Source organism: Panthera pardus, unplaced genomic scaffold, assembly GCF_024362965.1.
Source record: "Panthera pardus isolate Hobbes unplaced genomic scaffold, ASM2436296v1 HiC_scaffold_12, whole genome shotgun sequence".
Lineage (NCBI taxonomy): Eukaryota > Metazoa > Chordata > Mammalia > Carnivora > Felidae > Panthera > Panthera pardus.
In genome coordinates, this window is record NW_026526677.1 from 16,167,086 (window position 1) to 16,192,092 (window position 25,007).

Here is a 25,007-nt window from a genome sequence, read left to right on the forward strand (position 1 = left end):
CCTCGTGAGGTACAGCCTGTTATTGCCCCCATTTTAAAGGTGGGGACACGTAGGCCCTAAGAAGGGACTTGCCCTCAGCTACACAGCGACTAAAGGGCAGGGACAGGATTCAAATCAAGGTCTCCAGAGCCACACTCCTAAACCTTCACAGGTCCCAGTAAGTGTGTGTGGAGGCCAGTGAGGGAAACGGGCACTAAATGAACCCCTCCTGTATATTAGGTAAAGACCGACAAATTATCCTTTCAGTCCTTTGAACGATTCTGGGAGGCGAGTCTCGCTGACCCCTCTGTGGAATGGAGTTGTCTGAGCTTCCCTAAGGGGAAGGAACTTGCCCAGAGGCCACACAGCCAATCGTGGGGAAGGATCCAGGGGTACCTAGGGAGAGAAGGATGGTGGAGGGGCTGCATGGAGAAGGGGCCTACACCTGGAGGAGAAGCCATCCTATCTTCAGAGAGCAAACGGGGTTGGGGGGGGTTGCTGGGAGGTGCTGCCGTGGTGAGCAGAAGGAAGTCACTGTGGGTGGCGGTGGGTTTGAGGTGCCGGAGGCTGAGTGATGTGGCCGGGAGGTGAGCTCCCAGGCTGCAGGCCTGGTCAGCAAGAGTCAGGGGTGAGGAGGGATGGCCGAGATTTGGGCCTTAGAGGAGGTTGGGCTACTCGGTGCTTCTGGGTTGCTGGGGCTGGGGAGCTGGAGGCAGGGGTTGGTGCAGAGCAAGAGGAGAGATTCAGGGGGGCTGGGGAGAGACGGAGGTAAGGGGGGAAGGGTGTGTCTGGAGGGCAGCCTGGAGGAGGAGAGCCCACAAAAGACAGAGGCCTTAGGGTGTGGAAGGGGTGGGCCTGTGAGCAAGGCCTGGGAGATTGAGAAAGAGGTTCTGGGAATGTTGAGTAGTGTCTTCTGGTTGGAGGTGGGGGTGGGGCTGGTCCACGTGGATGGGAGAGGGTGCAAAGGCGGGCTGGACCCTGGGTGTTGGGGGCTCCAGCATAGGCGACAGAGCTGGACTGCACCCTGTGGACAAGCAAGAACCGAGGAGGATTTTTAGGCAGAGAAATATCCATGGGAGAGACTTGAGGAAGGGACAGCAGCCCCAGGACCACTGCAGTCACCTCCCACCCACTCACCAGCTGTGTGTCCTTGGGTACGCCCCCCCCCCCCCCCCCCCTCGCCAGAGCCTCTGGCCTCATTTCCCATGCCTGCCTCATAGGATTATGTAAGGGTGGAACCAGTTAATGCCTACTCTTTCCCCTTGCCTTTGTCTTTTAAAGTTTATTATTATTTTTTTAAGTTTATTTATTTTTGAGAGGGAGAGAGCGTGCAAGCAGGGGAGGGGCAGAGAGAGGCAGACGCAGAATCTGAAACAGGCTCCAGGCTCTGAGCTGTCAGCACAGAGCTGCATGTGGGGCTCGAACTCACAAACTGCGAGATCACCACCTGAGCTGAAGTCGGACGCTTAACCGACTGAGCTACCCAGGCGTCCCTCACAAGCACTTTCTGAGCGCCTGAGAGAAGGCACCCTTCGCGGGCACCTCCTTTTCACTCAGTCACAATGAAATTTCACACAAGGTCTGCCACTAAGCCCTACCTGCCCCAGCCCCTCACACTCTCCCCTCCCGGCACACCAGCCCCCTGCTGGTCCTGGCTCATACTTTGCAGGGCTGGGGTCCCTGCCCAGAGCTCTTCTCCCAGAGGTCTGCTCAGCTCACTCCCTCACTGGCTCCCAGAGTTTGTTCAGATCTCCCCTTCTTGGTGGGCATGGCCTGCCCTGCCTTAGCCAGCTGGCCGCTCTTTTCCTATAGTGCTGTTACCTGCTAACCTGCAGTGAGATGCCCTCAAAGACGTGCTCAGCCCTGTCTTTCTTGCTCCAGAACAAACCCCACAAGGGCAGGAGTCTTTGCCTCTTTGGGTCTCCCGGCCCACAGAGGCCCTGAGTAAATATTTGTTGGAGGTTCTCAGGCCCTAAAGAGCCAGCCCAGTGCTGGGAAGCTCTGAGGGGCCCAGGCGACACAGACTGGGGCCCGAGGAGCCTCCCCCAGTGTCTCAACCATGAGAGGAAGTTGCAAGACGGCCATTTCTGTACACAGGCTCAGCTTTTTTTGGTCAACTTTCCCAGTGCTTGGTCTGAGGCCTCAGTTTTCCCCTATACTCTGTCAGTCCCCATAGAGACCAGTCGCTGGGACTGTGGGGATGGGGCGCCATTCCCTTATTTTAGAGCTCTTTTGGGATGAGGTTAAGGGATCTGCAAGTTCAAGGTCTTGTCAGCTTCGAGGACGCAGCACCCACGTTTCCTGTTGCCTGCTCACCCTGAGATTGCAATAGTCCCCAGTCTACCCCCTCAGCAGCCCAGTCCAATGAGGGCAAAGGGCCGCCTGGCCCTCCACCACCCAGGCCCGCCTGGCCTCCCTGGCACTCCACAGGGCTGCCCACGTGTCCTATGGAGTGGGTAAATAACACTGTCATATGCTGCTGGTAGGAGGGAAAGTTGTTACAACTTTCATCGAGGGCAATAGGACGTATCTCTATCTCAAAATTTAAAGTGCGGTACGACTAGGGGCACCTGGGTGGCTCAGTTGGTTAAGCGTCCAGCTGGCTCAGGTCATGATCTCACTGTTCACGGGTTCGAAACCCACATTGGACTCCGTGCTGACAGCCTGGAGCCTGTTTCCGATTCTGTGCCTCCCTCTCTCTCTGCCCCTCCCCGCCCCCCCCCCCCCCCCACTCATGTTGTCTCTGTCTCTCAAAAATAAACATTAAAAAAATTTTTTAAACGTTTATTTATTACTGAGAGACAGAGAGACACAGAGCGTGAGCAGGGAAGGGGTAGAGAGAGGGGGAGACACAGAATCGGAAGCAGGCTCCAGGCTCTGAGCTGTCAGCCCAGAACCTGACACAAGGCTCGAGCTCACAAACTGTGAGATCATGACCTGAGCCGAAGTTGGTTGCCCAACCAACTGAGCCACCCAGGTGCCCCTAAAAAAATTTTGTTTAAATGCAATACAACTAAAACTAATAAAGTACTATGCATCAATTAGGACTCGATAAAAAAAAAACAACAACACATCTCCTTTGACGTCAAAAGAAGGGAGTCAAAAATTCCTGTGCACCTATGTTATAGAATCTAAAGTATCTGTTTTTTTTTTACAGTGAGTTAGAATATGACAGATATGTCATTTTCAATATTACTTATAATTGAAGGGCTTTTAATTTCTATTTTAGATTTTCTGATACTATTTATTAGTGTCTATAAGGAGGTCACGGGGTTTTGATTCAGCTTCCATTTAGTTGTGGTGATTTTCTTTTTCTTTTTCTATTTTAAAGAGAGACAGGGAGAGAGTGCACAAGTGGGGGGAGGGGCAGAGGAGAGAGAGAGAGAGAATCTTAAGCAGGCTCCATACCCAGCATGGAGCCCGATGCAGGGCTTGATCCCTAGACCCTGGGATCATGACCTGAGCCGAAATCATGACCCGGATACTCAACAGACTGAGCCACCCCGGCGTCCCGGTTGTAGTGATTTTCTTTCTAGTACCAATCTCTTAACCATCAAGATTAACCTTGAAAAATTAAATATAGAAAAAGGAGAATTTATAGCATTTAACTTCCCTTCAAACATTTACTTCCACAGTAGTGGGCCTTTCTCCTACATTGTTTTCATTGAAGGCAGAAAGTGACGTTCTGTTATTTGTGTTGAACGGTGCTTTTTTAGAGACAAGCAAAAAGCATAAGAGCAGACATCCTGAGTCAGTGTTACCAGTCCATCCAGCCCAGGAAACGTGTAACTCAGATCTTCCCTATATTCCCTCTAGCTTCCCTAAAAAAAAAAAGACACACACTAGGATATGTGCAAACTAGAAAATTTTATAGATTGTATTATGATTTGTAACAGCAAAAGACTGGAAACAACCCAAATGTCCACATCAATGAAAGACTGTTTAAATAAGATTTTTAACCATGGAATATTATACTGCAGTGAAAACAGACCAAGGCTACATGCAACCTGAAGGTAGGAAAGAGAAGCAGGACCCGAAAGAATATTTATACCATTATTCTTTTTATATGAGGTTAAAGTCTGCTAAGATAAAAGCTAAACTGCGGAGATGTTTAGGTAAATGGCAAAACTAAAAGGAAAAGTGAGGAAATAATTACTAAAAAAGTTAGAATAGTGTTATTTCTAGACACAGGGAGAGATCTGTAAGGGGACCTTTGGAGGATGCTTCTAGAGTGCTGGATAGGTTTTATTTCTTGACTTGGATGGAGGCTACATAGCATATTTTTGCTCCTTAAACTATACAGAAACGTTTTGTGTACTCTTTTATATGAATGAGATCTCTCGTGATTTAAAAATATCACAGTCCAGGGGCACCTGGTTGGCTCAGTTGGTTAAGTGTCTGGCTCTTGATTTCGGCTCAGGTCATGATCGTCGTGGTTCGTGTGTTCTAGCCCCATGTCATGTTCTGCACTGACAGTGTGGAGCCTGCTTAGGATTCTCTCTCTCCCTCTCTCTTCCCTTCCCCTGCTAGCATTCTCTCTCTCTCTTTATGTCTCAAAATAAATAAACATTAAAAAAATCACAGTCCAGGGGTGCCTGGCTGGCTCAGTTGGTAGAACGTGACTCTTGACCTCGAGATCATGAGTTCAAGCCCCATGTCAGGTATAGAGCTTAATTAAAAAAAAAAAAAATTAGAGTCCATTCAAACAGTGAAATACTATAGTCATTAAAAAGAATAAGACAGCTCTCTATGTCTGGGCGTGGAATGGATTTAGGGGAAAAATAGAACCAGAGGTAAGTACAATGTGTTTAGGGTGCTACCTTTTGTGTAAAGTTTTCAAAATAGTATACCTGCCTTTTTGTGTCTCCTCAGACTATCTCTAGAAAAATTCACAAGAATCAGGTAACGGGGAGGGTTGCCTCTGGAAGGAGAACTGGGCAGCTGTGTCCCTTTTTTGTGCCTTTGAGTTTTGTACCATGTGCCTATGTTACCTATTTAAAAAATAAAATAATTTTTAAAATGTGGGTTTTTTTTCCTCTCATTCCCTGGAGCCTCCAAGATTTTCGGTTTCAGTTGCATTCCCTACTGATGAGGATGAGAGCCACAGCCCAGGTACGATGCATCCTGTGGACCTCCAGCAAGTCGGGGACCCTCTCTGGGGCCATTGCTCCCCTGCAGGAGGAGGAGGCTGTCCTCTTTCCTCTCCCTCTCCCCTCTGCCCTCCTCTTCCACCCCCTTGCCTATTCTCTTTCTTATCTCACCTCTCTCTGCTTCCTTCTTTTACTTTCTCCCCTTTTTTCCCCTCTTCCTTTTCAATCCTCCCTTTCCCCCCTCTCTGCCCTCTTGCCCCCTCCGTGCTTGGCTTCTCAGCCTTTTTCCCTTCTTCCTTCTGCTCCTTCCTTCCCCACGGGGACCCAAAAGGCCGATCTGATGCCCCAGCTCTCCACTCACACACTTGACCCTGGGCAAGTCACTGACCTCTTGGGCCTCAGTTTAACAGATCGTTGTCTTGGTTACGTCAGATCACAAGGGTGGAAGACCCAGCACAGTGCTGGGCACTCAAAAAAGTGTCCTCCCCACCCTTTTACGAGATCCTAGGTGGTTGATTATCAGACCCTTCTGGGTCCGAATTGCTTAGAATCTGGGTGCTACTATTCCGAGGGCTTTGAATAACAGCGGATCCCTGGGGATATAACGTCTAGGGAGGAGGCCTCTGGTACATTTTGGGAGGAGGGGAAATGGGAGGAAGGGTAAAGAGGGCTTGCTGGTATTCAAATGGACACAGATATTGTGACTTATTGCACAGAGAGTGAGAGTCATTTTCCCCACTTTTAGAGATTTGGCCCCTGGATCTTTTTGGGGCTTCTGTATCCAGGCCCCTTGGGCTTGGCAAGACTTGGGATAATGGAATCTCTTTCCTCTCCTGGGGCCCCTCAAGACTCAGGCCTCAGGAACACATAGCTGACACAGCATGTTGCCTGCACCGATGGAAATGAGCAGCACACTCCCTGCTTACAAACAGCAAAGGCTCCACGTCTATCCCTGGATGCAACGCAGTCTCCTTGGCCTGACACTCAAGGCTCTTTGCTTTCTTGTCTTGTTTCTAGTCACAGGACGAAGGCTCACTGTTCCTTTGTTCTTTTCCACCTTCTTACCTTTGCCCAAGCTGGTTCCTCAGCTAGACACTCCTCTTCCCTTGCATGCTTCTCTACCTGTCGTCTAGACCAAAATAATCACTCCCCAATGCACGTAGCACCTCTCTCTTGTTCCCCCACCCCCTGAAAGAACCATACTATCTGTTTAACATGTGTGTTCTCTGTGTGTTCTCTTTGCAAGCCTGTGAACTCCTGGGGGCCCAGGACGTGCTCTCTTCATATTTGTGCCCCCTTACCAGGCCCAGCACATAGAAGGCCTTCAATAAAAAGTGATGAAATGAAAGAATTAGTAGACAAATAAACATATAAACAAACCAAACCAAGACATGACTGAATGAATGAAGAATGAACACGTCAAGCAGGACCTGGTTCTCATGAGGTAGACCCACCCCACACACATGCAGTCAGCTGGGACGTGGCCTTCTTGATGGGGAAATGGGGAGTAGGAATGGAACTCCTGTCAAGTCAGCCGCCTGTCCCCTACTCTTGGGGAGGGGCCTTGGTCATGTTCCTAGGGAGTCCTAAGGACTTGTGACCTGGACCTCTTGGAGAGTCCCAAGTACAGATGCAAAAAAAATCAGTGAAGAAGGAAGTGAAATAGATTTAACGGTGAACCTAGACCTTGTGAATCCCTGGTCTTTGCTGCCTGTGAAGAAACACTTGGGGGCTTGGGAGTCCACTGATGGGAAGAGGCAGGCTAGTCTTAGTGGGAAGAGGATATAAAGCGGAGGGTAAGACTACACGTGGGAGGAAATAGAATGCTCAAGAAGTTCTTCTGCAGCGAAGTGGACTCACCAGAGGTCGATGGATCAAAAAATGTCTCTATTCATCCCTGGCTTCCAGACTAGATCAGGAGCTCTCTGAAGACAGGGATCTTGTCCAGTACTTACCTACTTTCCCATAACTCAGGATAGAGCCTGGAGCTTAGTTAATACTGGCAGGATGCATAGATGGATGGATGGGTAGATCGGTGGATGGATGGGTAGATGGGTAGATGGGTGGACGGGTGGATGCATGGACCGGTGGACGAACAGATTGAGAGCTGGATATACAGTGGATAAGCAGATGAAAATATAGGGGTGCCTAGGAGGCTTCGGTTCAGGTCATGATCTTGCGGTTTGTGAGTTTGAGCCCTGCCTCGGGCTCTGTGGTGACAGCTTGGAGCCTGGAGTCTGCTTTGGATTCTGTGTCTCCCTCTCTCTCTGTTCCCCCCCCCCTCAAAAATAAATGAAGATTAAAAAATTTTTTAAAGATGAAAATATAAAGTGATGGGTCAATCACAGATGGATGGGCTAGCAGATGAGCATATGGATGGCTAGATGGACAAATAGATAAACAGATGAGTGGATGGATGAATAGACTAACAAGTAAATGGAAGAATAAATGAACGGCTAGATAAACTGATAAATAAATAAACATATGGTTGGCTTGATGGGGGGATAGATGGATGGACATATAGACAAAAAAATAGAATGGTAGGAAAATGAATGATGGACAAACAAGAAAGGTTTGTAAACTGGGAAGACTAGACTGACATTCAGGCATTGGCAGGGAGTGGGGAAACTGAGAAATCTGGGCTGAGAATAGAGCCCCTAGGGATTTGGAAGAAGTGGTACTTGGGAAACTGGGAGGGGAAGGTGTAAGGACCCAGGACCATCCTCTGATGGAAGGGGAGCTGGTGTGAAGGAACTCAGAGGGAAGGGACAAATAGCACTATGCTGAGGACCTTGCCCTAGAGCCCAGCCCCAGGCTGGATAGAACATAAGTGTTGGGGACCCTGGACCCAGAAGAGCCAGGCCTGGCACTCTGCTAGATCAGAGCTCTCAGCCAGCCAGGCTGACCCCAGAAAGTGAAGGCCCCTAGTAGCCACCACCACCAGCTCTGACCCCAAGCAAGTGACTGATGGCCACATGGGGGTCTCAAGAGCACTGGGCATTTGTGGGGTTAGGGGTTAGGGTGCGTCAGCAGGGCGTGGGGGCAGCAATGGCCTCCCTGTGGTAGAGCTGGCCTTCCTCCCTCCCACTCTTTCTCCCCACCCCAGCCTCCAAGACCGCCCCTCACAGTTCCAGCTTCCTCTGGGCAGGGGGCCTGGCCCCCATAGCCTCCCAGGCAAGCCCCTGGAGCACCACCTGCCCCAGCCGGCCAGAGACTTCCTGTCGCGCAAGAGATTTATGCAAACGGGCTGGGGCGGTGATGTCACCCCAAGGGGACTATCTCCCAGTGGCAGGCCCTTCGATAAAATCAGGAACTTGCGCTGGCCCTGCAATGTCAAGGGAGGGGGCTCACCCAGGGCTCCTGTAGCTCATGGGGCAGGCCTGAGCCCTGCGCCCGCCCTGAGTTCGTCCCAGCCCCTGACGGGGCGCCCCATCCTGAGGGGCTCCGCACTGGCCCCCACCGAAGCAGGGGACCTGACCGGCTAGGAGATCGGCTGGATGTTACAGGCGTGCAAAATGGAAGGGTTTCCCCTCGTCCCCCCTGTGAGTACTGGGACTCCTCTATCTACTGTCTCGACCCTCGGCCCTCAGACGCCAGTCCGCCTGCCCTCCAACCCACCAGCCAGCTGCCCTCCCGGTTAGCTATCAGTGGGAAATTGGTGTTTCCTCCCTGGAGCTCCTAGTCTGAGATCCAGCGAGGGGGCCATTGGTTTCTTCAGAGCATGCCCTGGCGGGCTGAGGGCTGGGCTCATGGTGGGGCTGTGATCGGTGGGGCCTGAACGGTTATTTATAGACTTGGGTGCTTTAGGGGCTTGGGTGGCAGGCCGAAGCTCCTGGGCAGGGTGTCGGGGTGGGGATGGTGAGGGCAGTGGCAGAGAGGTGGCAGAGGAGGAGATGGGGAGACTGGCGTGGGGGGAAGCCAGTCCCCAGGACAGTAAAGGCTTAAAGGACAGGAGGCAACAGGCCAGATGTCTCAGTCCACGGCCCCAGGTGCTCTTGGAGACTAAGGCCGCCTTATGTCTGGGTTCCCGGTGCCCAGTCTGGAGCCTGGCACAGGGGACATGGTTGTTGACCCAAAGATCTGGGCCTTGGACCGGCTCTCCCCAGGGGCTGGGGCTGGGGCAGGGGCAGGGGCAGGGGCTGGGCGGCAGCAATGAGTAGAGCAGAGACTAGGACGGCAGTTTGCTTGGTGCCTTGGCCAGGGCGTGGGAGAGGAGGGCAGGCGCTGGAGCTGGGCCGATCCTGGGGCTCAGCGCAAGGGTGCCGGGACAGGACCTGGTCAGTGGATACCGGAGTTCCGGGCGGGGGCTGAGGCTGGGGCAGAGACTAGAGGTGAAGCAGCAGGAGTCCCAAGGGACCCCTGGAGGGGAAGGGCAGGTCCCCACCACTCCTGCTGTCTGTGACAGTTAAAGCCTCAGGCAGATGCAGACCTGGGCCCCTCAGAGAAGACCCCTCTCTCTCTCACACCCCATCCCCACTCAGCGAGGGTGGGGAGCCCTGGGAGAGACGGGAAGGGTTTGGCAGGGCCTGCCCACCTGACTCAGCTTTCCCGGCTTGGAGGCTGCTCCCTCCCCCCACCCCACCCCAGTCAGGCCTCGGGGCCCAGGGAGGCACCCCAGGCCTGACATCCTGCTGTTGGGCTGGGCTGCCTGGAAACCCAGTGCTGGGCTCCTGGCCTGACACAGACCACGCCGGCCAGCCGGCCCTGGAGCTGGGCCCATCCCACCCTCCCCCGCCCATCACCAAGAAGGAGAGGAGGGGGCAGGCAGGGGGTGACGGAGGTGGTCCCAGGAAGAGCCAAGGCCGCCTCAAGAAAGCCACAGGCCCAGGAGCTGGACCGCAGCGTCTCTGACCCTTGACCTCTCAATCCCTGAACTCCAGACACAGCTAGGCGGGAGGCACAGCTTCTTGGTTTGCTATGCCAAACCCCTCAGAGAAGGGAGCACTCCTGGGAAGGTGGGCTCCCAAGGCAGCCCTGGCCCCCAACCCAAGCTCTGAGGGCCTGAGTAGCTGTTGTGCAATCCCTGCGCGCACACTGCGGGGGTGGGGAGAGGCCTGAGGACTGTTGTAAAGACTCTGCGTGTGCGTGTCCCTGTGTTGCACCAGGATGCAGAGGAGCGAGGGCTGGAGGGGCAGGAGGGGGAGGAGGCCAGGGAGGCGTGGGGGGGAGGCCAAGGACGGATAGGGGTAGAGAGGAGGACAGCTAAGAGTGAGGTATGGTATAGGGGGAGGAGGGGGAGAGGAAAGAGTGGAGTGGAGGAGGGGGAGAGGGGGATAGGGAGGAGTGGGGAGTGGAGGGGGAGGAGGAAGAGGGGGAGGGGTAGAGAGGAGGACAGCTAGGAGTGAGGGGTATAGGGGGAGGAGGGGGAGAGGAAAGAGTGGAGTGGAGGAGAGGGAGAGGGGGATAGGGAGGAGTGGGGAGGGGAGGGGGAGGAGGAAGAGGGGGAGGGGTAGAGAGGAGGAAAGGGAGGAGTGAGGGTAGAGGGGGAGGAGGGGGAGGAGTAGAGAGGAGGACAGGGAGGAGTGAGGGGCTAGAGTGGGAGGAAGGGGAGAGGAGGACAGGGAGGGGTGGGGGGAGCAATGAGGGGTGAGGGGAGGGAGGGGAGGGGAGGGAAGGGAATATCCCAGTGGGTGTGTCAGGAGGAGGACGGAGGAGGGAGAGGGAGAGGACCAAGGCTCTAGCTGGCCCATGGCCCCCGAGCCTGCCTGGAGAGCACTATACAATCCGTGAGTGTGAACGGCCACTGGTCATCATGAGGGTGCCTGGGCCCGGGCGTGGGCTGTGGAGACTGGCCGGAGGACAAGCATGTGTGCTATGGGGGTGGGTGTGTAAGTGGAGCGTGCGCGGCCATGGCGGTGCGGGTACGAGCCTGAGTTCAAGGTGCCTGAAGGCAAGCGTGAGGATACGTGCGGTAATTCAAGTGACTGCGTGTGCCTACAGGGTGAGTGCGCAACAGTGCGTGTGAGTGTGACCACAAGTGTGTGTGAATGTGAGTGGCCTGTAGAATTAGGGCAAAGGTGAGCGTGGGTAGACTGTGGGTGTGAGTTCACACGTGGGAGTGTGCGTGTCACGGGAGCGTCTGTACATTTGGAGGTGTGGATGTGAGAGTTCCCGTGTGAGATGGGGACCTGGGGTGCAGGTGTCCGTGTGGAGTGTGGCTGTGCAGGGGAGGGGGTGCGGGGAGGCCATGCTCTCCTCTCAGCCTTGGTCCTCCTTTGACCTCTGACCTTGGGGGGTCCCTGTCAGCCCCTTTCTGCAGGAGCCGAGGGTCTTGCTCTCCTGTCCCCACTGCGGCCTCTCCCAGGTCAGGCAGAGAGAGGGCTGAAGGCCTGATGCGGTCCCCTCAGTGTGAGAGGGTGGTGTGGCCCCAACATACCGGGGGCTGCCAACCTGACTGCGGTTGTCCCGCCACCATCCGAGTCCTGACTGCCTCCTCTCTCAGCAGCCATCGGAAGACCTGGTTCCCTATGACACGGACCTGTACCAACGCCAGACGCACGAATACTACCCCTATCTCAGCAGTGATGGAGAAAGCCACAGCGGTGAGTACAGGGCCCTCCCCCGCCCCCGCGTCCCCAGCCTGGCCTGGGCACTGAGGGAGAAGGGAAGGCTTCTTTGGGATCCTGAGAATTGGATTAAACTAGCTTTCAAAGGACGTAAGCTTACTACTCTAAACCCCCACGCCCCACACCCCCAGCCTGCATTTATTGAGCATCTTTGGTGTGCCAGGGCACGAGGGTAGCTTCGCCCACGTTTATCGTCTGGTCCAGTCCTTGTGGCCTTTCACAAATGAGGAAACGGAGGCTCGGGGAGCTAAGTGACCTGTACAGGGTCACGCGGCCGGTGGGTGGAACCCAGTCTGTCTGCTCCAGGTCCAGGGCTTTCTCCTCTCCCCCTCCCCCCAGGCCCCTTCATCCTCTCTGTTGTCCTCACCCCCTTGCCCCGAACTGAACTCCACGTGGGGCGGCTCTGCTCCCTGCCGTGTCCTTAACTTCCGTTGACATTCGGGGCTGGAGAATGTCTTTGTTGCGGAAGCCTGCCCTGTTCATGGTAGGCTGTCTAGCAGCATCCCTGGCTTCTACCCACTAGATGCCAGAAGCACCACCAGTCGCGACAACCAAAAATGTCTCCACACGTTGCCAAATGTCCCCTGGGGGGCAGAATCACCCCTGTTTGAGAACTGCTCACTAAGGGAAAGGCTCTGAGGTCCCCCTCATTCAGCAGGGGCTGGAGCCCCAGTTTGCTGGGGTGGGAGTGACGACGGAGTGTGGGCCAAGGGTCCTTTTGTCCCAGTCTCGCTGCCCATCCCCCGGCCCAGCCTCGACCCTGGAACAAATTCAGGGTAGACGGGGACAGGCATTAGGTGGCTGGCACCTGGACAGGGCACTGTGAGAGGACACCCAAAGGGGATCTCGGTGTCTCCATGGGACCCCTGAGCCCAAGTGAGAAGGCCTAGTTAGCAGGTCTTCATTGGGGGATTCTCTAGGATTCTGAAACCGGGGCAGGCCAGGCACTGGGGTGTCCGCAGCCCCAGAGGGAGAGGCAGGTCGGGTGCCACAGCGGAGGAAGGTTTCACACTGCCAGGCCACACCTGGGGGCCATGTCCTGGAAGTAGGTGGTAGATATGCCTCCAGCCCTCATGGGGGAACACACAGACTTCTTTCAGAATCTCAAGGCTAGGAAGGTTGTAAAGCATCCTTTTTTTTTCATCCTTTAAAGCTCATTTATGATTCTGCAAGCAAAACGATCTCTTTGTGGAAAAGCCAGACAATTTAGAGAGAAAGTCCCCCTCACCCACCCCCTCCTCCCATCTCCCCCAGCCAGGATCAAGGGTGGGTCTCTGTGACCTAGAGACCAGCACTGGTGACCCCTGCCCCTAGCTGTTCAGGACCCGAGAAGGTCCCTCTGGCCTTGAGGACTGGCTCCCCCTGGTGGCTCCAGGCAGCAGGACGGCCAGGTCTCAGCAAACTCAGCGCGGCCTGGGACTGCTTCCAACATTAGGGACCTTTTCCCCTCTGGCCTAACCTCCAGTCAGTTTCACTGGGTTTGGGGTCATTTCCTTTGGGCCCGCTGCAGCCTCAGTGTCCCCTCTTGTAATATGAGGGTGTGTGCACGCATCTAGAAACCAGCTAGACCAGGGGCTGGGGCTGATGAAGTGAGCACTTTAGAGAAAGTGCTTGTGCTTTCCTGGCTCGGTGCCCAGGCAGGTCCCTTATATCAGGGCTGGGGCTCTAGGAATGACTCTTGATTAGATGCCCGAGCACCCTGTTTTGGTCATGCCCGATTCCTTCGGAGACTCCTCTGGAGTCCATGGGTGTCCTGGCCCCTACTCCCCACCCTACACCCTACTCCCCTCACCCCACACACACCCCCTGCCCCGTCATCGCCCATCTGGGCATCTCTGCTGATCTGTGCACCTGTTCTGTCCTTTCCTAATGAAGACCCAAGAGTAGAGACACCCCACATTCTTCACTAGTTCCTGCATGTCCTCTGGGTTTAGCCTTTTTTTTAGGTGGTTGAACTTATTAAAAAAGCACTGGGGTTGGACCTGGGTCTGATCCCGGTTCCATCACTCACCAGTGTGTGTGACCTTAGAGCAAGTGACTTAACCTCTGGGAGCCCCTGTTCCCTCATATATGGAAGTGAGAGCATGGAAACACTGACCCCGTAGAGGTGTAATGATTCACTGAGTTAATGCACAAAAGGTGTGAGGGGCTGAGCACAAGGCCCAGTGAGCTTTTGGGTCAGAGTATGTTAGCTTTACTCCTTCCCCCAGTTGGGGGAGAGGAAGCAGCTGGGAGAGTGGGAGACACACAGAGGGCTCTGTGACAGATCCACTGCGTCATTTTCAACTGACCTAGGTGACAACCAACCAGCCACCCACCCTTTCCACCACTCACCCCTGTGGCCACCCACTCATCCTCCCAACACTTACCATCTTTCCTCAGGCCCACTCATCCCCCATTTTTCCATCTACCAAATAGCTTCTGATTGCATGCCATGGGCCAGACACCATTCTAGCCACTGGAGTTTCTGTGATAAGCAAGCCACACAAAGCCACTGCTCTCACAGAACTTACATTCCAGTGAGGGAAAAGGCAGCAGTCAACTAAGCAGACAGGCAATAAGCAGTCTTCTAAAAAGCAAAGTAACATAAGGCAGAGTGCCTGTGTTAGGGGCTACTTTCGTTCGGGTGGTCAGGGAAGGCCTCTGAGGAGGGCAGTTGAGGTGAAATCTGAGTAAAGAGAAGGAACACGCACGCAAAGGTAGAGAGAACTGCAAATGCAATGTAGCATTGACCTTGAGAGAGGGCCTGGGTGGCCGGGGCACGCAGGGAGTAGTGGAGACCCAGGGAAGCCGGAGGGACCTGCGGAGGACAGATCACACAGTGCCTGAAGGCCACGGCAGGAGTTTGGGTGTTATCCTACAAACAATGGGAATGGGAAGCCATTGGAGGGTTTTGAGCAGGGGAATGACATGATCTGAATTGTGTGTGTGTGTGTGTGTGTGTGTGTGTGGTGAAAATCTAAATAAATTTTAAACCTTTAATTTTTGATTATTAAAATAATCAACAACAGCTTTATCAAGGAAAATATTTCCCTCTTCCCAACTTCCCTCCTCACTGATGGCACCTTAGTCAATCCCTGTAGACATTTTATTCCACATTTATGTTCCTGTACATCTGTCAGTGCAGACATACACATATGCACATTCTGCTCACCCCACAATGGAATCGTAGCCTCATGCTATTCTGTAAGCTGCTGCTTTTTACTAAAGCTTATCATCGGCACTTCTTCATGACATAGTGGCCCGGCGGGGATGAATGAAAGCTAGTTGTCCAGTCTTTCTATCACAGCACTAAGTAAATGTGCACACGAAGATATGAAAGAGAGACTTAGCACGTTATTCGTTTATTCACTCATAAGCATTTAATGGGTTCCTTCTATACGCTGGGTGGAGATGAGTCTGGCTTGAATTTTTCATCTTGTCCTATGAAAGATGAGACTTTGGCTCTGTAGTCATTCAGAGCATACACACACTCACCCACACTTCACACATACCCAAATGATTATACAGTAACTTTGTTCCATTTTATTGATGTAATTGATGCACAATGCTGTGCGGGCTTAAGGCGTACTGCATAATGAGCTGACGTATGTAGATATTGTGAAATATCCCTCACCTCATATAGATACAAAAAAGTTTTTCTCCTTGTAATGAGAACTTTTAGGATCTATTCTCATAGCAACTTTCAAATGCGGTAAAACCTTGGACTGCAAGTAACTTGTCCTGCCAGTGTTCCACAAAGCGAGAAAATATTTCTAACACATTTTAACTTGATATACAAGCGATGTCTTGCAATACGAGTCATACGTGACACTGAATGTCACATGATCTTGAAATTCACTTTGATATACAAGTGCTTTGGATTACAAGCATGTTTCTGGAACGCATTATGCTCGCTAACCAAGGTTTTACTGCCTACCATACAGCATTGCTAGCTGTGGTCACCATTGCGACCCAGTACTCATAACCAGAAGGTTTTTTTTTTTTTGTAAGTTTTATTTATTTAAGTAATCTCTACACCCAGTGTGGGAATCAAACTCAGAACCCCGAGATCAAGTATCACATGCTCTTCCAATAGAGCTAGCCAGGTGCCTCTTATACGTAGAAGTTTGTACCTTTTGACCACATTCCTCCAATTCCCATGACCCTGGCCCTGGCCCTCTAGCAACCGCAAATCTGATCTCCTTGTCTATAAGTTTGGGGTTTTGTTTTTTGGTTTAGATTCCACATATAAGTGAGATCATACAGTATTTGTCTTTCTTTGTACAGTAACTCTTGTTACATCAGTATCTGAATTTTCCAGGAGTATGGCCATGTGAAGATTACTCACGGCTGAGCCATATGGTGTTCTTTGACTACCTGTACTTGCTCATCCTTGAAAAAGAGAATGAGGGGCAGGCTAGCAAGGAGATAGTGCCCTCTTCCTGGAGCCAGGCTACTGGGATTCACACCCCATCTCCCCGTTACTATCTGGGGTGATCGTGGGCAAGACATTTCACCTCTCTAGGTCTCAACTTCTTCATAATGATACCTACTTCATAGGATTGCTGTAGGGATTGAATGAGTCACTGTATGTAAAATCCTTAGAACCGTGCCTGGCACATAGCGAGTGCTATGTAACATGGATAGGAGTTGTTATTCTTTCCTCCCCCCCCCATGTTTATTTGTTTATTTATTTATTTTGAGAGAGAAGGAGAGAGAGGCAGAGAGATAGAAGGGAGAGAATCCCAAGCAGTGTCAGCACAGAGCCCGACGCGGGGCTTGAACTCACGAAGCGTGAGATCATGACCTGAGCCGAAATCAGGAGTCAGATGCTTGACTGAGCCCTCCAGGTGCCCCAAGAGTTGTTATTCTTCTGACAACAGTCTCCTAAGAGACAGTGTGTGGGAGGTACGGTTTTGTTGTTTGCTTTTTTCTCATATCTTTATGATTAACAGGGTATAGAAATCTAGGCTGAAAATCTTGTTTCCCTTAGAATTTGAAAGCATTTCTCTATCTTCTGGTCACTAGAGTTTTTCTTTTGAAGTTGGATGCCTTTTTATGTCCTCTGTTTTGAATGTAGACTAATTTGTTTTTGTTTGTTTTTCTGCTTGTTTACTTTAGTTCTGTCTCCCTGCAAGTTTTCAGTGCCTTCTTCTCCTAACACTTACTGGTTCCACTGAATAAGCTTTTTAAAAAGTCACTCTGGCTGCTGTGGGAGAATAGATGGAGAGAAGATCACAATCAGAACAGCGAGAAAGCACTGGGAGGAGACTACTGGCATAATCTAGGCAAGAGATGGCGGTGGCTTGGCCAAAGGTAGTGGCAATAGAGAGAGAAAGAAGTGGACAGATTCAAGATAGATTTTGAAGGCACGGCTCATCAGGTTTACTATTTATTATTATTTTTAATTGTGGTAAAATATACATGATGTAAAATGGTAGTTCTATTTTTCACTTTTGAGGACCTCCATACTGTTTTCCACAGTGGCTGTACCATGCTGTATTCCCACCAACAGTGTAGAAGGGTTCCAATTTCTCCACATCCTCATCAACACTGGTTAGCTTCTGTTTCTTTGATAACAGCCATCGCAATGGATGTGATAGGATTTGCTCTTTGCAGTGGGGTTGGTGAAGGAACCAGAGTTCCAACGTATGACTCCTTCCCTCCATCTTTCCATCTTTCCATGTACTCTTCTATCCTTTCATACCACGCACCGTCCACCCATCCACCGATGTGTTCTCACACCCATCTAATCTTCCACTCGTTCAGCTTTCCGATCGTCCTTCCCTTTACCTGTCAAACCCTCCATCCATCTCTCATGGACCTATCCATCCAATAAATATATACAAAGCATCTTTTGTACACCAGGCACATTGCTAGGTGCTATGGAATCAATAAAACACAAGTCCTACCAGATTTATTATTTTAACAGGGGGAATAACGAAAACTTTAATAATTAGGATACAAAGTAGAGAGTGACAAGTATGATGAAGCCTGGAGCTCTCCACTCTCGGGGCTTCCGGTTCCCTTAATCTGAACAATGTGTGGGAAGGCTGGGCTTCAGGACCCCTTGTCCAGTGGTCTGTGATTTCCTAAGAAGGTTTTTGTTTGTTTGTTTTGTTTTATTTTGTTTTTATCAGCCCTTGTCTTAATTCCTTATCTTCCTTCTCTGTCTTGATCTTACTTCTGCTCCCCTGGGGAGAACCCTGGGCTTAAGGCTGGGATTCCTGTTCTGAGGAGATAAAGTCAACTGAATCACACTTAAGGCTTTGATTTTGAGTATGTGTGTTGTTTTGAATATGACTTTATTTTTGTCCTGGTGACATACAGGTATTAGGAGCACCAAATATACTGAGGAAGAATAGAGATGGGTGGGTAAGACTTTGGTCCCAGGTAATGAGAGGTCAAGATGAATGGGGTCACTGCTGGCAGGTTAGATGATGGATGGATGAATGAAGGGAATGATTGATGATGAATGGATAGCAACTGGTGGGTGCATGATGGATGGGTCGATGACAGACACTGATGGGTGGATGGGTGAATATGGATGAATGAATGCATGATGGATGGGTGGAAGACGGATGATGAATGACGGTGAGGGGTGGATGATGGTAGACAGGTGCATAAGAGCAGTCGATAGTGTCGGCGCCACCATCGGTCTTAATTAAAGCTTTAATTAACAGTCTTGTTCCTCAGAAGTTGTATGGTATACTGGTAGTTCAGGCCCTGGAGGCAGACACAGGTGGGTTTGATCATGACTTTACCAATGGCTGTCTGTGGACAAGGGACTTAATCTGAGTCATTGTTTCCTCGTGTGCAAAAGAAAGATCATACTATAGTGGCCACCTTGTCAGAGTTGGGGTGAGGATTCATGAGAAAATGTGGATTAAGTACTTAGCATAGTGCCCAGTACCTAAAAATACATGTTAAAAGCTAACTCTTATGGATCATTTGATCGAATATTTATGGAGGCCTACTGTGTGCTGGGTGGCCTAATAGGCTATAAAAAGGAGGGTCCAGAACTAACTCCAGATATGCAAATGGAATTATATTCTTTTGAGGTGCAGTGTTGTGCTAAGGAGGCATGGTGCAGGATGACCCGGGGAACCCATTGAAGGGACAAATAGGGATAAAGCAATGCGTTCGTGAAGTCATCTATAAATGAGGTCCAAAGAGCCCAAGAGTGCTGACTTTCGCACTATGAAGGCTTCCTTGTATTGTGTCCCTTCAGAGGCCCCCATACTCAGAACGTTTCTGTCTACCAGACAGCGTTTATTACATAATTGCCTGAACACCCAAATCAAGGGTAAAGGCGAGGTTTCCGTTGGGCCTTTTGAAACTAATTGTAGCTCAAGAGTCCCATTTGCAGCTTTCAGAGGACCCTGGGGCAGGGTTCCAGAGTGTCAGTGAGTGCAAGAACCTCCTTAGGGCCCGTTAAATTCCAGTTCCCAGCGCTTTTGATTCACTGGATCTCTAAGGAGGGGCCCAAACCCCCCAGAGCGACTCTGGTGAAGGTGTACTGAGACCTCCATGGGAAATGCTGGCCTCAGGCTGGGATTCCAAGAATGAGCTCATGGGTCTCATGCGAAGCTAGAGCAGAGGTGGGGAGCAGGAGGGAAAGAGCAGTCGGGGGCCCCTCACTCCACACCTGGAAGGTTGCAGGCATGCGGGGTCCCCTGAACCCTGGAACCATAGTGGGTTTGAGGGTGGAGGTCGGTGGGCAGGATAAAGCATTGTGCCAAGATCTGGACAGTTCAGCCCAGGGTGGGGGAGGTGAAAATGGGAGGGGCCAGAGTGGGGCCGGAGGGCTGATCTATCTCTAGAGAGGAGCCTGGATTGGCTCACCAAATCCCAGAGCCCCCAAAACAGCCCATCTCTAAAGCACAGAGCCAACTGTCCTGGGCAAGGGGAGAGCTTCTGGGTCCCGTTTACTCGCTGCAAGATGAAAATACAAATTAAGTGTTGTTTTGTTTTCCCTTCAGGTTTAGATAATTTTGTGGAGGAGAGTCAGGGAGAGTTCTCAGGAGGCTAGAATTCATTCATTTATTCATTCATTCACTCATTCAGGAAATGTTCGTTGAGTGCCTGCTGTGTCCAGGCACTGGGAATAAGGCGAGGACGAAACCAGTCACTGTCCACATGGTACAATGTTGAGGGCCCAGCTCTGGCCTCTGGGAGACGGTGGCAGCCAGGCTCACCAAAACTATTTCTCTGGGCCACTGAGATGGCAGGGAACAGGAAGAAGAAGAGGAAATAAATAAATATATATGAAAGTATCTGCCACTTGCTCAAGTGCTAATCCGGGTTCTTTAGAATAACACATTAATTGTATTAGTAGCAGGTAATGTTTATTGGATCTAATTTCGTGCCGGGTTCTATTCTAAGCACCTTGAAGGCGTTTGTTCATTTAACCCTCACAACAAGACTATGAGATGGGTATAATTATTAGCCCCATCTTACAGATGAAGAAACTGAGGCTTACAGAAGTGGAATGACCCCCCCAATAGCACACGACAGAAAATGGCAGAGGCAGGATTTGAACCCAGCTCTGTCTGGCTCCCAGATCGTGTACTTTCTCTCTTCTGTGCCATGTAGCCTTGTAGAGGCAGGAGTGTGGGCTGCCTGGATTGTGGGTTCACTACCCAGTCGGGTCCCTACTTTTAGACTGGGGAATTGGAGGATCAGGGAGATAAAATAGCCTGTCTGGGGTCACGCAGGAATGCCACCACAGAGCAAGATTAGAAAGCAAGTCTTCTGATAACCATTCGAAAGCCAAAAAAACACATTATTTTTGGGACGTGTGAGTACATAAGTATGTGCTTGTATGTGAGAAAAAAAGGACGAAGATAGACACACACACACACATACACACACACACACGGGGCTGGTGGTGGTCCCCATGTAGGGCTGTGCACTTGTCCCCGAGATGCTACTCTGGCCTACCATCTCTTGTCGCTTTATCACCACATCTTCTTTTGGACCCCAGACCGTACCCAGAAACTCCACAGACATGTGGCAGGTTTTTGGTTTTTTTCCTGGAAAAGATGCCCAGAGAAACCATGTCCTAGTTCCAAGCCAGGGCTTCCGATGGCATGTGGCTGTTCCCCAAACTCAAATCCACCCCACCACAGACTCTGAAAGCACCTATGGGGGAGTTTCCAGGAGAGCCCTTAGTCCTGGTAACCTCACTGGAAGACAGACGCAGCTGTCCAAGGGCATGGCTTTGAAGGGGCAGCACCGTGGGCCTGGGCAAGTTCTGGTGTGTGAGGAATGTCAGCCTTGTGACTTTGTCATCACACCTGGGCCATGTGACGAGACCCGTGTTTGTGTGACTATGGGCTCAGGAGCTGGGAGGGAGGGAATCAGCAGCCCCTGAGGGCCTGCTCTGGGGCTGGGAGTTTTTACAAATGTGAACTCATTTGTATCCTCCCCGTCACTTTTATCCCCATTTTACAAGTGAGTCAACTGAGGCCGAAGAGGCCCATGCATGTGCCTGAGGTCACACAGAAAGCGAACGGCAGAGCCAGGACCCGTGTCCTTGTGACCGCCTGGACACAGGACAAAAGGGTTGCCGGGAATGCCGGCTTTGGCTCAGGCCTGCCATCGACGGGGCCTCTGACTGCGGGCATGTTAGGCGGCCTTGCCACACCTCAGTGTCCTCCTCTGTAAAATGGGGATGGTAAATAGCGAGGTGGGGGTGGGGGCGAATGAATGTCAACCCGGAGCCCGGCCCGGCCTGTGCTAACAGCCCCCTGTGGCCTGACGTCGCTTTTTTCTCCACTGTGGTCGCCTCTTCCCGCCCCGCGCCCTGCGCTCACGGCACGCCGCCCGGCCGTCCCTGCAGACCATTACTGGGACTTTCACCCGCACCACGTGCACAGCGAGTTCGAGAGCTTCACCGAGAACCACTTCACGGAGCTGCAGAGCGTGCAGCCCCCCCAGCTGCAGCAGCTCTATCGCCACATGGAGCTGGAGCAGATGCACGTGCTCGACACCCCCATGGCGACGGCCCACGCGGGCATCGGCCACCAGGTGCGTGCGGCCGCGGCTCCCGTGGGACCCGGCCTGTGGTGAGGCCGGCGCTTCACAGGAAGCTGACACAGGCTCTTACTCAACTCGGCTTCCTGCCCCACAGCGCCAACGGCGGCCGGAGCCCCAACGGCTGCCTCCTGACCCTCTGACTGACCTCGTGACCCCACACCCTTATCTCCGGCTCCGCGATGGACAGAGCCCCGATAATTCCCACCCTCCAGTGAGCTGCCTGACCTCAACGGCCCTCCTGATCCCCACTGTGATCCCCATCCACCGGCCCCTCGTGGATCCTAGTCGCTGGAACTGACCTCCACTGGCCTCCACCGACCCCCTTTATTGACCCTCCTCAGCCCCACGGACACCCCCACCCCGATCAGTGACCTACGTTAACCTCTACCACCCCTAGCTGACCTCTGCTGGCCCTTCTCTCACTGTTCACCCACTTATTAAATCCCGGTCGCTCCCATCCCCGACCATCCCATTGGCCCCTCTTCACTGCCACCTCTGATCCCAAGAATGCCAGGCCATATGGCACCTTTGCGCATATGAAGAAAGGGTGCCCTTTCCCCTGGCCACGAGGCCCTGAACTGGGAGCCCAGGGAGGGCCTGATTCCAGCAGCCCCTGGTCCCCCACAACCCACTCCCTGTGTGTAGTTGACCCTGCCTGACCCCTGTAACCCGACTGACCTCCAACTTCCCCAGCCTTCTCCCAAACTTTTTTTCCCTTGCTGGCCTGCCCCCCTCTTTACTCCCACTTCTCTTGCTCAGATGGCCCCTCCTCAGCAGCTCTGAGCTGTGAACCGGCCCTCACTGACCTCAACCCACTTTCCCTGCCTTTCCAGGTCTCCTACCTACCCCGGATGTGCCTCCCATACCCCTCCTTGTCCCCGGCACAGCCTAGCTCGGATGAGGAGGAGGGCGAGAGGCAGAGCCCCCCGCTGGAGGTGTCTGACGGGGAGGCTGATGGCCTGGAGCCAGGGCCCGGCCTCCTGCATGGGGAAACAGGTAGGGCGGCCCCGCCGTCCGGCCCAGCCCTGACCCTGGCCGTAGATGTGCCCCATGCACCCCAGCCAAGGGCACAGCAGTCACACCACAGAGCTGAGTGCGGTGTCCGTATCTGTGAGCGTGTCAACGTTTGCTAAAGTGCGCACTGCATCTGAGACCATCTGTACCTCTCCGTGTGTCGATGAGAGTGCATCTCTGTGACCGAGCCCGGGAGGGTGTATGTGTGTCTGAACCTCTCCGGGCTGCGTGTGAACGGGTGTGAGCGGGTGTGAGTGCCAGGCGTGGGGTGAGGGAGCCCACTCCTCGGTAGACCACCCCCCACCACCAGTCCCTCCCCAGTGACCAGCCACCCCCAGGGGGACCCACATCAGGGGGAGGTGAGGGCGGGTGCCCGTGTTAGGGCACTGACCACCTCCCGCCCACAGGCAGCAAAAAGAAGATCCGCCTGTACCAGTTCCTGCTCGACCTGCTCCGCAGCGGGGACATGAAGGACAGCATCTGGTGGGTGGACAAGGACAAGGGCACCTTCCAGTTCTCGTCCAAGCACAAGGAGGCGCTGGCACACCGCTGGGGCATCCAGAAGGGAAACCGCAAGAAAATGACCTACCAGAAGATGGCCCGCGCCCTGCGCAACTATGGCAAGACGGGTGAGGTCAAGAAGGTCAAGAAAAAGCTCACCTACCAGTTCAGCGGGGAGGTGCTGGGCCGCGGGAGCCTGGCCGAGCGGCGCCACCCGCCCCACTGAGCCCAGGCCCACAGAACCCGCTGGGCCCGCCAGGCCTCCCCGCTGGCCATAGCATTAACCCCTCGCCCGGCCCGGACACAGGGAGGCAAGCTCCCAGGGGCCAGGGGCAGGACTGTGGCGGGCCGGGCCTTGACTCACCCGTCCACTCCCTCCTCCAAGCCCGCTACCCACGGCCTCTCCTCACCTCCCACCAGGACTCCAGCCCCAGCTCCAGGGGGCCACCCGGGCGTCTGACCGCAGCCAAGGGTCAGCCTTGCTTAGTACAACCTGGGGTGCTTCCTTGGGAGTTCAAAGTCATCAGATTTGTATAAATTGAACCCTCCTTCTTAAGCGTTCCTCCCTTCCCACACCTCTCCCTCGTTAGCTTCCTCAAGGAACAGTTATTAAAGTTATTCTCAGTGAGTCCTCTCGTAGCACAGAGTCTCCTTTATGATTTTTTGGTGCATCTTGTCTGGGCGACCCTGTCTGATCTCTCTTTTTCTCATACGTCCTTTGGGCATTTACTGCCAGTGCTGGGTAGGGACATCACGACAAATGACACACAGCGCCTGGCAAGGGGTCAGGGCTGGTGAAACGACAGGTCCTTGGTTGTTATCAGGGGAATAAATCATTAAAAAGTCCTCCGCACCTGATGAGTGGCTTTTTAAAAAATTTTTTGTTTAATGTTTTTATTTATTTTTGAGACAGAGAGAGACAGAGCATGAGCAGCGCAGGGGCAGAGATAGAGGGAGACACAGAATCCGAAGCAGGCTCCAGGCTCTGAGCTGTCGGGACAGATCCCGACGTGGGGCTCGAACTCACAAACTGTGAGATCATGACATGAGCCGAAGTTGGACGCTTAACCGACGGAGCCACCCAGGCGCCCCGATAAGTGGGCTTTTAAAAATGCCCCAGTGAGGCCGAAACTCTTCAGGTTATGGTCCCAATGGGGACGATTAGTGATAATGGCTGCCACACTGGATTTTCTGGCCACTTATTACATGTCAACCTTGACAAGCAGAGTCGGATATCATCCCATTTTATAGATTGGGAAACTGAGTCTTGGAGAGGTCAAATGATTTGTTCAAGGTCACACAGCTAGGAGAGGGGCGGGCCAGATCCCACTGCACGTGGGTGCTAGGTCAGCGTGGAGCAGAAAGGCTCAACGTGTCTGGAATGGGGTGCCGTGGAGCACGGCCAGGAGCAGGAATTAAGCCCCAAGGCGTCCTCACAGCATCCATGCTGGCCGGACCCTAGTGCATAGCTGCTGTCTTGTGCTCTCTGGCTTCTAGTCCACAACAAGGGAGAAACAGAAAAAGATGAGCCTAGAAGCGTCTTGTTTGCAACCACAGCAAGATGGGGGGAGCAGACCACCTGGGACTGAGTAAACGGCCCAAAGCAGCCAGCAGGCCTCAGAGAACCCGGACTCCGGGGCCATTAGCATCGGCGCAAACACCCCCAAACACATCCTTGCCCCGAGAGCGAAACTGTGACCTCCCTTCTCAGGGTTCCAAGCCCCAAGAGAGGGTCAATGGTGTTCCATCCTCTTTAAGAAGGCCAAGGGGAATGCAATACGGTTTAAAAGTAGTTAGCACTCCACAGAGGCAGAAAAGAATGGATTCCGTGTCT

The 25,007-nt window shown here is 52.7% G+C and overlaps 1 protein-coding gene across 2 annotated transcripts; it reads left to right on the forward strand.

Annotated features, from left to right (window-relative positions):
- Nucleotides 1–8,342: 8,342 nt before the first annotated feature.
- Nucleotides 8,343–23,801, forward strand: SPI1 (Spi-1 proto-oncogene). 2 transcript variants are annotated; one of them, XM_019412418.2, is made up of 5 exons: nucleotides 8,343–8,611; nucleotides 11,512–11,611; nucleotides 21,462–21,649; nucleotides 22,492–22,654; nucleotides 23,080–23,801. In XM_019412418.2, the coding sequence occupies exons 1-5, from the start codon at nucleotides 8,567–8,569 to the stop codon at nucleotides 23,397–23,399; spliced, it is 816 nt and encodes a 271-aa protein (XP_019267963.1). In that variant the 5' UTR covers nucleotides 8,343–8,566; the 3' UTR covers nucleotides 23,400–23,801. The 2 variants fall into 2 exon arrangements, with proteins under 2 accessions (XP_019267963.1, XP_019267964.1); XM_019412419.2 differs by having other exon boundaries at nucleotides 8,347–8,611; nucleotides 11,515–11,611.
- Nucleotides 23,802–25,007: the final 1,206 nt, after the last annotated feature.